General features: G+C 44.9%; 1 protein-coding gene across 2 annotated transcripts in view; it reads left to right on the top strand.

Annotated features, from left to right (window-relative positions):
- RFX4 (regulatory factor X4) overlaps positions 1–12489 on the top strand; it is a 126590-nt gene that overhangs the window by 107243 nt on the left and 6858 nt on the right. For both annotated transcript variants that reach the window (XM_090041091.1, XM_090041090.1), the window contains exon 17: positions 4742–4880. In XM_090041091.1, the coding sequence (XP_089897217.1) occupies positions 4742–4880 (139 nt within the window). The remainder of the gene's footprint in view (positions 1–4741; positions 4881–12489) is intronic.

The following is a 12489-nucleotide window of genomic DNA, read 5'->3' as shown; positions in this document are numbered from 1 at the left end:
GCCAAGTTTGTTTAGCAAAAATATATAAGAGATTATTCTTGGGAGTTGCTTTTCATCTTTGGAACTCCCTCCCCCCTTGAAGTCCATCATAGCCCAAGACTGGACATCTTTTTGGAAACAATGTAAGATCTTGTTATTTGGGCAGGCTTTTAGCAAGTAGAGTTAAGTTTTGGGGTATTGTTTAGGGAAGTTTTTTTTATCATTTACTATTTTTTTTTTATATTTTACCTGTCTTTATTACTTGCCTTGTTTTTATTATGAGCTATCCTGAGCCTTTTTGGGGGAAGGTGGCATGTAAATCAAATCAATAAACAATCCTAGCCAGAAATAGATGGAGACTTGGAAAGAGTCTTAAAGGGAAAAGGCAGAGATGGTATAATGGTATCATTCTAATTCTGATCCCTGATATTATCCTGTTGTTCTAGACCATCCAAATTAGCTGATCCTCCTATACCAGGTTCAGTAACAATGAACCAACCAGTTCTGATGTTTGGAAAAATAGACAACTTAGAACCAGAAAAAAGAACCAAATTGCTTCTGCAACGTTAAAAATGTAGCCAGGCTTCTGAAAAATGCTGATCCATTGAAGTAACCACAAGTGCAGAAGTCAATGAACACTTTATAAAACTTAACTAAGATGCATAACACTTTCATACCAACCACTGAAGAGAGGGCCATGCATGCATCTGGTTTAGAGTATCATGGTCAAACCTCATTTGCCCTGTAAGCATTAGTAGTAGTAATCATTGTAGTCAAATCATGTGTGTCTATTTGGAGACTTGTAGGAAAACTAACATTGTCATATTTTGCTTTCTATGTGGTTTGACAACAGTGAGAATTTCATGATACTGGACTTGTGTGAGAATGAATCCAGTAACTTACCGTAGGCTGTTTTGGGACTCAAAACTCAATACATAGCGCCTTTCCAATGTCCACTCAAAGATTCAATATAAAACTCACTTAAAATCACAAAAATGTGTGATTTTTTAGATGTTATTTGCAGAGAGAAGAAGAAAAATAGGAGACCTAAACTGCAAAGAGAAATAGGGTATGGATCTATTGCTATGCTGCAGGGAGGGCAGGATATGTTTTAAGGAAATTAATTATAACCTTAAAGTTCACCAATTCAAACACAGGGTAAGCCTGAGAAGCCAGGCAAGAAGATCATCGTTGGTACAAAGATTTCCAGGTTTCCAGTGAAAGCTAAATAACCACAAAGGGCACAATTTATCCTGGGACAGAGGCCAGCCAAAAGGGTTATGCATCATCAAAGGCTATGGCATATTCAGGCTTTGAGCTGTTCCTCTGCCCAGAGTAAATTTTAGATGAAATGTAGACTCTCACCTTACCAGCATACATGAATAGGGAAAAGAGCTTCTGGCTTTTCTAGCAAAATTGCTGCAGGAGTTGCTACCAGTCAGTGTGGAGGATGATCCCTTCTGGAATGTAAAAGCTTTACTGAGTACTTAAATGAAGAGAGTACTGAACGAGATCAAAGCTTTTTCCACTGATTATATTTTACCATATAATAGGGCTGAAGGCAGAGGGTGCAGATTTTTTTGAGTTACCCTCAGAAAATATAAAACAGTAATAGGTATTTTGTTTGTTTCATTTTCTGCATAAATGAGGAAACCTCTATCTTGGGGCTAGGGGTGCCAAATAAAGTGAAAGGTTGCTGATAAAAGGTGCTTCTGTGAATGTAAATGCAGAGGAGTCATCAGTGTTTCCCTCTAAATGTTCAGGGAGGGCAGCATTACATAGTTTAGGGACCTAGCCTTCCAGAAGGTACTGAGGTAGTGGCATTCAACTGTGGTTGAGAGGAGAAGAGATTTATCCGTCTATTTGTTCTGGTGGAAAAAATTGATGCTAACAGGACTGTTACATGCTACGCTTCTTTCTCTCTTAAATATGTCCTTTTTACGCCGTTTACTGAAGTCAAAACAGGAATCAGTGGGACAATATTCTAGTCTATAGAGGTTCTTAGGTAGCCATTACTAGTATTTGAATAACTTCCAGTAGGTCATTTGTAATTCATATCGGTCCAGAGTAGTTTGTTCTCTTATCTCCCTCAGGAAGGAGAGTTGGCAGTTGAACTGAAAGTTATTTTGTTACGGCTTTTATTTTAGTTAATGCCATTGCTGTTGATATTGTATGACTTTTTAAAATACATACATTGCCACATGTCTGCATTAGAGAAAGCAAGGTAAATGAAATGGAAGGTGGTAAGGTTGTATGATGATCCACAGTTCCTGTGAGTTCATTCTGCTCTCTCGGACCAGCCTTAAGAAACAGAATGCTCTGTCTCCTACACAGATGTTGCTGACCCTTTTTTGAGAGTTTCATTGCAGCAAGGGAACGGAGTTGTTTTTTTTCCTGGATCTGTGAGCAAGCTTTTAGACATCCTGAGCCCAAGCTATTGAACATGTAGAGTATAAGGACCAAGTTCTTAAATGTAATTCAAGTCTGTGGGACACCAGTGTAGACAGAAGAAGAAAGGTTCGAATGTACTTGCAGACCCCAAGTTGATGAGACTTTGTGCCCAGCTATGTCACCATACTCTTGTCTAGCTGAAAAGTGATGCAGCTGTGAGTAATTGAGGTGAGCTCATCTTCTTCCTGAATGGGATGGTATCTCCTGACCAACTGGAGATAAGAGAAAATGTTATGCCCAGAAGTTGCTAAATAGAATTTAGATCAGCAAGAAATCTCAACTCACTCTTGGATTACGAACTGAGTTGACCAGCTCTGGGTGTTCACCTTGAAGCAAAGGAGACTGCTGCACAGAATGATGTAAGACTACATGATGTAAGGCTTCCAGCTGACAGAAAACTTCTTATATCAGCCTCTTGAACGAGGCTGCCCAGGAGACTGGAGCAAGGAACAAACAAGGCTGTCCAAACATGGAATAATGTATAAACAGGATGTAGCAACTCCCAGGTGTGTCCTTCCTTCTCTTCACAAGGAATCTGGACAAGCTGTATCCTGTGGACAGTGCCTGAATCAGTGCTGGTGCATTTGAAGGGGTGAGGGCAGAGCCAGGGAGCCACCACTTTTCACAACGTGGTCTAACGCATTTTTTAGCAGAAATAGGCCACAGCCATAGCAGGAGGAACCATGCTGCCATCAGCTGCACACAGAGAGCTGTCCTGATAGGCCAGTGTCCTTTGCAGAAAACACATGTATTCAGGATAGCACTTAAGCACAAGCTTGGGTAATGCTAATACCCACCCTTTGAGCCCTGGCCCTGTGCTGTATATTGCATTACAGAGTGAAGAAAAGCATCTGGCCCCAGGGTTTGAAGGCATCCTTTGTCAACCGGGTGTTCTGCCTTTTGTAAACTGTCTGTTCATCTGGCTGGGAGTGCTGTACAATTTCCTAAAGTGCTAACGTAAGAGGAACGGAAGATTGTTGAAACCCCTCCGTATTGTGCTTTTACCCTGAGCTCCCTACAGGTGACACATACTAAAATCAGTTTAGAAAAAGTGAACAACTACCTTGCCCCTCTCCAAAGTATATTACTTGTCATTTCTTTTCCCCTGCACTGTCCTCTATTTCTATTTAGCATGCACTAGAGCATGGGAAGGGCTGGCACAAGGGCTATCTGGGGGCAGGGAAGGGTGGATGAAGGCTGCAGCAGTGGTGGCAGTGCCCAAAGGAAAGGTCATGGGCACTGCTGGAGTAGTGGGGGCAGGCGCAGGGTACTATATGGGAGAGGAGAGCATTTACCTCCTCACAGAGGGGGATCTTGTGGCACACTTCCATCGCTCTCCCATAGTACACCCTTTGAGAATCACTGATCTAGCGCTTGGATGGCCGCACAGAGATGGGGAGAGAATAGGAAGTTTCCAGTTCCTCACCCTTCTGCATAACCTAATTAAAGGTTGACAGGAAACTGGTCAGCTGCACAGAGTGGGTATGAAAAGGGGTAGAAAATTAGTGCACGACGCCCAGCACTTTGGAACAAGTCTCCTGACAAAGTGGGAACGTGGTGTAATTCCAAAGAAGTTCAGCCCTTAGGGCCCAGTTCTTCCACTCCCTTACTGAACCAGACTTTTCTGTGGAGGTAGCTTCACTGAACCATTGCTAGGAGGAAGGAACCACATGTTAGTAAGAATGGTGGAACCAGTCCCTTGCAGGGGTCAGTAAGATGTGGCTTCTGGGCTGGATTTGACCCAACAAGTAGTTGGATCTGACCTGTGAAAGTCTGATCTGGCATGGGGGATCCGCAGCATGCAGTTGCACCATGTCACCTCATCCTTTCTACAGCACCCCTCTCTGCAGCCTTTCCTGCTACTCTCATGCCTGTGTTTGCCCTTGCCACAGAATTTGCTCCTCTCCATTAGTGGTGAAGATAAGCCCAGGCAGTTTAGATACTCTCAGGTGGTCGAGATTTGTGGCCCATGGTGTGGGCTGGGTGACAAGCATTAGCCCATGGCAGGAAAAGTTTGCTGACCCTTGGCTTAGAGAGCTACACACATGATTGTGTGATTGAAAACGTTTGCTACCACACAAACACATTGCATGACCACCACTCTGTTTCCTTGTAAGAGACATGATTTCACTGTGTGCTTCTTTGGGTTGACTTGGGAGTAGATTTTGAACACTCTTGCTCCAAGTTAACATTCTCCTGGGGAAACTCATGTCAAATATCTATTGCATATCATTAGAAAAATATATCGGCACAGTTAGCTGGAATGCAGTTATTGTGAGTACTAAGTGGTGTTGTTTAATTTACATTTTAGATATACGGGAAGCTACAATTATGGCACCTACAGCAACCAGCACCCCCACCCAATGCAGAGTCAGTATCCATCTCTACCACATGATGCTGCCATTTCTGGACCGCTTCACTACTCAGCTTACCACAGAAGCTCTTCACAAGTAAGACTTTTTAAATCGTTAATGCTTCCTTTCACATATTAAATAAGTAATTTAAAACATCTCTATTCAACATTCAAGCAACTTCAAGTCACCTTTAGTGACTGATATTTCCATGTTACATCCTAATTTTTATACAGCCTGATGTTTATATTCAGCCTTTCTAGACTATACCGGTCTTTAATTTCTCAGAAGCATTTTCATCCTGGCTGTAGATGCTTTTTTTTTTTTTTTAAACTGAATGTTATTTTATTCTTTAAAATTGTTTGGAGTGCTACAGCCTTAAATAGAACTAGCAGGATATAAAAAATGTTTCTTTACCAAGCACTAGTCTAAACAATTTAAATAACAGAACACTTGCATTAGCTGTTCTGAACTGGAACAGATGTTTTATTTGAAATAAAATTGTCCTAAAACAGAAATACTGACCTAATGCAGAGGGTATAATTTAGGAACTTTTGCCCAAGACACGAGAGTGGGTAAGGAATTTTCCAATTAAAAAACATTTCTCACAAATAATCAATTGCACAAAAGAGTTTGTTTAAATATGTCGCCCAATTTGAAAAATATTTTTACATAAACATTTATGGAATTGTCAAAATAGCATTTTCAAATTTTCAAAATTGTGCTTTCACTAAAAAGCTAAAAAAATGTAAACATCAAAATAGAAATGAAATGGTTTAAAATGACTGAAGTAGTGTTTTATCTGAATTTGTGAACAACTATTTTTGGATTATTATATCATAGCAATTTTCAAGATTTGTATTTTTTCTCCCTATTCAAGATGAGAGAAGGTTTCAAATGCTTGCAGGGTATGGAAACCCATTTTCTACACGTTTCTGTTAGTGTATTTGACATTTTATCCTTCTGAGGGAAAGTCATATGTTTCAACTTGTGAAAAATATAGCTTGAATTTCAGCTCTTAACAGAGGCTCATTATTTTACTAGTCATAAAAATTAGACTTTCTTCCTTTGAAATATTCAGTTGAAGTTCTGGATTCAAGAATAGCAAGGTGAGATTTGCCATTGATTTCAGTGGAGCCACAATTTCACCCATATTTATCATCATACAGTTACTTTAAAAATGTTTAACACATGGCCCAGTTATATTGTTCAATCTAGTGTGCACCTGTGAATGAAATATGCATTTATTAAAGTTGTTGAGGCTAGAAATAACTTGAGGTGATTTAAAGCCATTCTGTTGGTTGCTCCAAAATAACCCCTTACCACTTATTAACATGCATTGGACTTCTTTTGCATTTCGCATTTAGGACTGATGTCAGCTACTCTAATGAAAAAAACTATGGGCCTAATTTACTCCTGTTAAGATTTAATTATAGTGAAGTTAGGCTGGCATGAAACTGGTATAGCACAATGGCGAATCATCCCTTATGTCTTCTAGCTCAGGTTTATTCTTACTCACTGTGCTCCTAGCATTTTGTTTCTGAGTTTATTGTGAAGAACTCTGGGATGGCTTTCCAGAAAAGGCACTATCTGGGCTGCCTTTGGATTGTAACGTTTATAGCGTACATTAACTACAGTATTTTGGTACTTCAGTTCATCGGACTGGGCATGTGGAGCAGTGGATCCAAGGTGGGGTGGTAGTGCAGTTGCCTGCCCGCCCTCCCCCTCCGCCCCCCAGTTTGGCTGTGTAGTGAATATGCAGTGGGCTTTCTGAGCTCACCAGCATGTCAATGCAATTCCATGTGGAGCTTACACACAGCTCTGGAAACCAGTGGATGACCAACTACGGCTGCTTGCCCTCTCCTCCCTCTTTCTCCAGCCCCACCCCTGCTTAATTCAGTGGCAGCGGAAAAGAGGGAACCTGGGCTCTGGAGCTGCATGAAAACAGGGGAGCCAACCAGCCCCCATGCCAACCAGTTGTTAAGTTCAAAGCTGTCTGGGCTCACTGGCATCCAGGATCACTGTGAGGGCGAAGCAGCCACACCCCATTCCGCCATGTGTCCCATGTACAGCAAGCTCTCTTCACTGCATGCATGCTACGCTGCCAAAGAGGGTATAACTGCACCTGCCTTTGCCTCCCATGGGTTTGTCAGAACCAGTGTGCAGTCTGGGGGGGGGCAGGCAGAGCTACTGGAAGCAAGAATGAAGTGGTTCTACTAATCATGGCCTGATTATGTATTGAACTGGAACCCCAATTCTGTTCCCAGTTGTATCACTGGCCTGCTGGGTGACCTTAGGTAAATCAGTTTCTCTCTCTGTGCCTTAGTTTCGTCACCTGGATAACAATTCAGACTTCATTTGTACAGCATGTTTCTCTGAAGGAACATCTCTGTCTACAAACTAGGTAGAGCAGATTGTGGAGAGAGTCCTCCTGTGACCTCCTACGCACCTGCCTTACATCTGGTCCCATGCCTTTTATCTGTAGTAAGGAGCAGTGGTGAAATCTGTTGTACCAGCCCACATGAATATTTTAATCAGTAGCAGCCAGCTTGGACTGAAATTTCTTTTTCAAAAGAAGTGTTTGTTATCATTCACATTTAATTCAAATCTAAAAGCCTTGTTTAGCACAATTACATATGCAATTTATCGTGTCTTTTGTGCCTAGAAGCCAAACTGGAAAGGAGTCTCCTTGTGCTTGGCACTGTGCAAGCAGAGCAAGAGACAGTCCTGCCCCACACAGCTTATAGCATAAATCAGTGGTGCTCAACCTTTTGGCTGTGTGGGCCACATGAATGGTATGAGGTCAGTCTGTGGGCTGAATTGGACCCTGGATATCCATATAAGGCCTAAACGCCCAGATTGTGCATGCAGCCTTGGCTGGCTCCCATGTGCTGGGACTGGCCCTCATAGACCAGACTCAAGCCCTGGGGCCCTTTGCTGCTATCACCCAGTCCCACATGCTGGGATCAGCCCCAGGGCTCTACACCACCTCCTCCTAGCCCTGTCCACTGGGATTGGGCCCTGCACTGCCTTGCACATCTGATCTAGCGCATAAGGCCGCAGCTCACAGAGTTCCCCACAGATGGATGACACAGCATAGGGGGCCTAACTGGCCTATGGACCAGGGCTTGAGACCCCTGATCTAAATAGACATGACAAATGGATGGAGTAGGAAGGTGGCAGTTAACCTACGAGCAGACTGCACAGCATGGTTAGGGACAGACATTCACAAAACCTGAGCCTGAATTGATTCCATCTTTGCAGGTTAGTCCAACCTGCATAGATTGAATTGATTTGCAAGTGAACAAACATTCACTTTTAATTCCAGAAATGCAGGCACATGCCTGCAGTGGCTCAGGCTAGAAGCCAAGGGGTGCTAGAGCAAGCCCTCCCTTCCCTTTGGTAGCAGCTGCCGGGCTGGAGGGAAGCTGACCTGAGAGGTGTAGCCAGTAGGCCTGTGCAAATAAGGAAGTATTCAGTTTGGATTTGGATTTGGCTGATTTGGAGGACAGTTACTCAGTTTGGTGATTTGACTCACTGTCCCCATTCAAGTAGGCCAAATTGGCTTTTGAAAGATTTGGCAGTGATTCGGAGAGTTTCAGTGATTCAGATCGGCCGGGGAGAGGCAGGCATAGCCAGGAGCTGCAGGTTCTCCCACGGCTCCTCCAGCTGTGCCTGCCTCTCCTCGGGTGGGGGGAGCCATGGGAGAAGCCCCTATGGCTGCCCTGCCTGGCTCCAGCCTCCCAGGGCTTTAAAAAACAAACAACCCCCCTCCACCAAAAAAAACCAAAAAAACCCAAACAAAACGTTCCACACTCAGCGGTTGCAGCAGCGGTAGTCAGGGCCTCTGTGGGGATCCCCCCATTCACCTGGCACCCACGTGGCAGCTGCCTCATGCCTTATGGCTGTGCACTGTCTAGGAGCTGGGGTGAGCACTGCCAGGTTCTGGGTGACTGCTGCAGCCAGTGAGTGTGGAGCTTTTTTTATTTTAAAGTGCTGGGAGGCTGGGTCCAGGCAGGGCAGCCATGGGGGCTTCTCCCACAGCTCCCCCAACCTGGGGAGAGGCAGGCACAGCCAGAGGAGCCATGGGAGAACCTGCAGCCACCTGGCTGTGCCTGCCTCTCCCCGGCTGATCCAAACCTCTGAATCTCTGAATCTTTCCTGAATCAATTTGGATGCTTTGAATCGATTTGGAGCTTTTAATGGGTCTCCCAGTTCAATTCAGCTTTAGAGATCTGGCCCCCAAATCAGGCCAAATCTCTTCCAAATCAAATCAGCAACAAGCTTTGCACAGGCCTAGTAGCCAGGCCCTGGCAGGCCACTAAGTATGATTATGGAGGTCTTTAAACCCCCACCCTGGTCTGCAGAGATCCCAGCCAGGCTGTGCCTGGAGGGAGAGCGGGGAAACAGCCCTTGCCAGGCTTGTCCCTGAGGCCAGACACTGGCTCAGCAGCACCTCAGGGAAAAGGTGGTGGAGGGGGATTAAACTCCCCTGTCTCCCCTCTGGGGCACGGGAACCCCCAGCCAGGGTCTGCCCAGCTTTCTCCCTGCTTGTACAGTGTGGGGGCCTGGCCAGAGCTGGTCGGCATGGCCCTGCCATCTGCCTGGTGCTGGAGGTGCTGGAGCTGCAGGGCTGAGCCAGGCCGGTTCACAGGTGCAGCTGAGGGCAAGTACACAGAGGATGGCCCAGGCTGGGCTGCGGGGGTCAGGCCTTTGTCTTGGGCTGAGGACAGGGGCAATGGTTGGCCAAGCAGCGGACTACCCAGGCTGACTTCGAGGTGCTAGCAGGCCTGGAGCACGGCAGCTGCCTGCCAAGGGGGCTTGCAGCCCGCACTGTGGCCCTGTCCTGTGCAGCACCTGTCAGCTGCAGCTGCACCACAGGCTGTATTCTGGCTGGGGCCAGTGGGGCTCTCCTGCCTCCCTCACCTCCAGCTGCTGCTGCCATGTGGCTCTGGGTGGGCGGGTAGAAGCTTTAGCCCCATGGCTTCTGCCCAGTTGACAGAGCTCTGGCTCCAGCTCTGGGTGCTTTCCACCTCACCTCGCCCCCCTCCCCTCCCAGGGGTTGCTCATCACGCCAGGCAGGGAGAACAGGTAGAAGGCAATTGGAGCTGGAGCTAGAGCTCCAGGAACTGGGCAGAAGCCACTGGGCTAAAGCTTCCACCCACATAGAGTGGCGCTGTGCAGTGGGGCAGGAGCAGGAGATGCAGCTGGTGGTGAGGGGAGCAGAACAACCCTGCTGAGCCCAGCCACTGCATGCCTTTCCTTCACCTCCAGTAGCTGCTCCCCCCTCCAACTCCTGCCCCTGCCCCACTTTTTGTTCTGTTACAGGTTTAAACCAGTTTCTGATCACTTAAACCAGTTTATGTATAACTTCTGTCCTTAGCCTGTGGCTGCTAACATCAGGTTGGCATCTAGATTTTTTTTGGTTTTCTTTTGTTGCTTAATTTCTTTCAGTAGGGTTATGATTGCGAGGGAATAAGTCTAGGGGAAGACTGGGAGGGACAGAAGCAAATAGCCAAACAGCTTACAGGAGGGAATATCTGGAGTGCAAACTGTAGAAACCAGACTAAAGACCTCACTAGCATCCATGAGCTGCTACTTGAGCTGCTGCGTTGGCCTCTATCTCCAGATGACTCATCTATACATTATCACCTCCCTTCAGTTCTGTTAGATGACTGAGTTTTGCAATTGAACTAATTTGGTATGGGATTGGGTTTACATGCAGAATCTTTCCAAATGCATCTCAGGCTTCACCTCATGCATTATTATTTTAAATCTAGTACACTCCACTGGCATGTGCCAACCACTTTTAGATCATTACACCCTGGATCTGGCTCAGCACTTAAAGCACAGTGCAGCCCATACTATGAAGTGACTGACTACCTGGTCTTCCAGGCAACTGTGCAGAACTGTATGCTCAAATGAGGCTCTTTCTCCCATCACTTAGAGAATGGGCCTGGAAATTTTGACAGCTAGGGAGCAGTAGCAGCATTAATTGCTGCAATTCTGAACATGAGAGACTGGTGCCTTCTGAATCTGAGGCGGGGCACCGGCAGAAGCCTCCAAGGGCTGCAGCCCTGTCAGGGGTGGCACCAGCCCTGCCAACAGCATCAGTGTCGGCTGTCAGGGGGAGCACTGGCCCCGTCGGGGGGACACATGCACCCCCATGCACCCACTACCAGTCGCCTATGACTCTGGATTGCACCAGCCAGAACTGGCATGTCAACCCCATGCTGGATCAGGCTTGTGGACTGACCGTACACACTGGTTCTGGCCCATGGGGCCTGGAGGTTGAAGACCACAGCACTAGACAGTACACATTTATATTAACAAGTCGTTTTTTTCTTTGCTTCTGTTAATGATCCCATTAGTGTGAGATGCACAGGCTCATTTTACTGTGCTTCCTAGGTAAAAGCCCGGGTTGTACTGCTCAGTGATGTAGCACAACACTCATTGCTTAGGGCTTGTGGGAACCAAGGCAAAGGTGGCTTTAACCCTGCGATCCTGGGTTGCAAATCACAGGGTTAAAGATGTCTTAAAGTCCCAGAACTGCTGCATGGACTATACTGCAGTTGATAGACCCCTGCTGCACTTCATTTAACAGCCAGTCTCTGATGCACCCCCAAGCTAAGTTTTATAAGGGGATCCTTGGACAACAGCATTACAAATGCCTAGCACAGTGCCTGAAGTAGGGACATTCTCTCTCAGCTAGAACTGGTGCCTTTAGGATCAGTTTCCTATACTTTGGCCCTTTTATCTGGCCTACAGGGATAGGGTGAGGCCCCCTTCCCATCCCTTGTCTCCCACCATACTATTTAACTTTAAAAAAAACCAAGCAGATGAATTAAAAATAGTTTTTCTATCTATCATTCTGTGCCAGAGCCACCTCATAATCCTGAAAACTGTAGTACATTTAGCATCAGTGTTGGGGTTAATACTGATCTTTAGCTCTTAAAATAATGATCAGCATATCCGTGTCCCATCACAGACATTTGAATCATTATTCTAAACTGTAAAGTATTTGCAACAGTCCACTGGACTGATTTGGACTGGATTGAAATAACTACATGTTTTTCTGAGAAAATAGAAAATGATTTTTAAAAAGATCTTATTTTTAAAAAGTAATTATGGGTTACATTTTCAAAAACTCCACAAGTCCCATTTTCAAAAGCCCTTAAATCGCTTTGTCATTTTTTATATTTTTTCTTATATCCTTGATTGACCAAAGCAAGTCAAACCTAGTTCTGTATAGAAAACAGCCATATCTAGCATTAAAAAGGCACTCACAATAAAAGTCCTGAGATCGTTACAATATAAATGTCCATAAAGTACATTTATAACCACAACTTTAATGCAGATATAACTTTGGATTAGGTATTTGTGAATCTCAGAGGTGAAATTTGATGTGTGTAAGAATGGCTTGCAATACATTTCAAAAGCATGAGCTAGTGCAGCATAAAGTTAGAGCCGCATTTATAAGGAAAACATTTTGCTGTTTGGACAGAGACACCTTTCACCTCCTTGCATAATCAGTCGGCTAGTTGAAGGGTAAGAATAAAGAGATTATTCTTCATCCTCATTCTGAAGGAACTCAGACTTCATTGGTGGGAGGATGTCATATTTTCTAAAATAATACTAAAAGAAATTGAGTTAATTTTACATTTTTGGGCAAGGCCTTAACAATAATCAGCTTAAAGTCACCCACATT

This window comes from Crocodylus siamensis, chromosome 4, assembly GCF_052110815.1.
Source record: "Crocodylus siamensis isolate JL-2025a chromosome 4, ASM5211081v1, whole genome shotgun sequence".
NCBI lineage: Eukaryota > Metazoa > Chordata > Crocodylia > Crocodylidae > Crocodylus > Crocodylus siamensis.
Note: the sequence above shows the minus strand (reverse complement) of the source record. Positions and strands in the feature narration are given on the sequence as shown.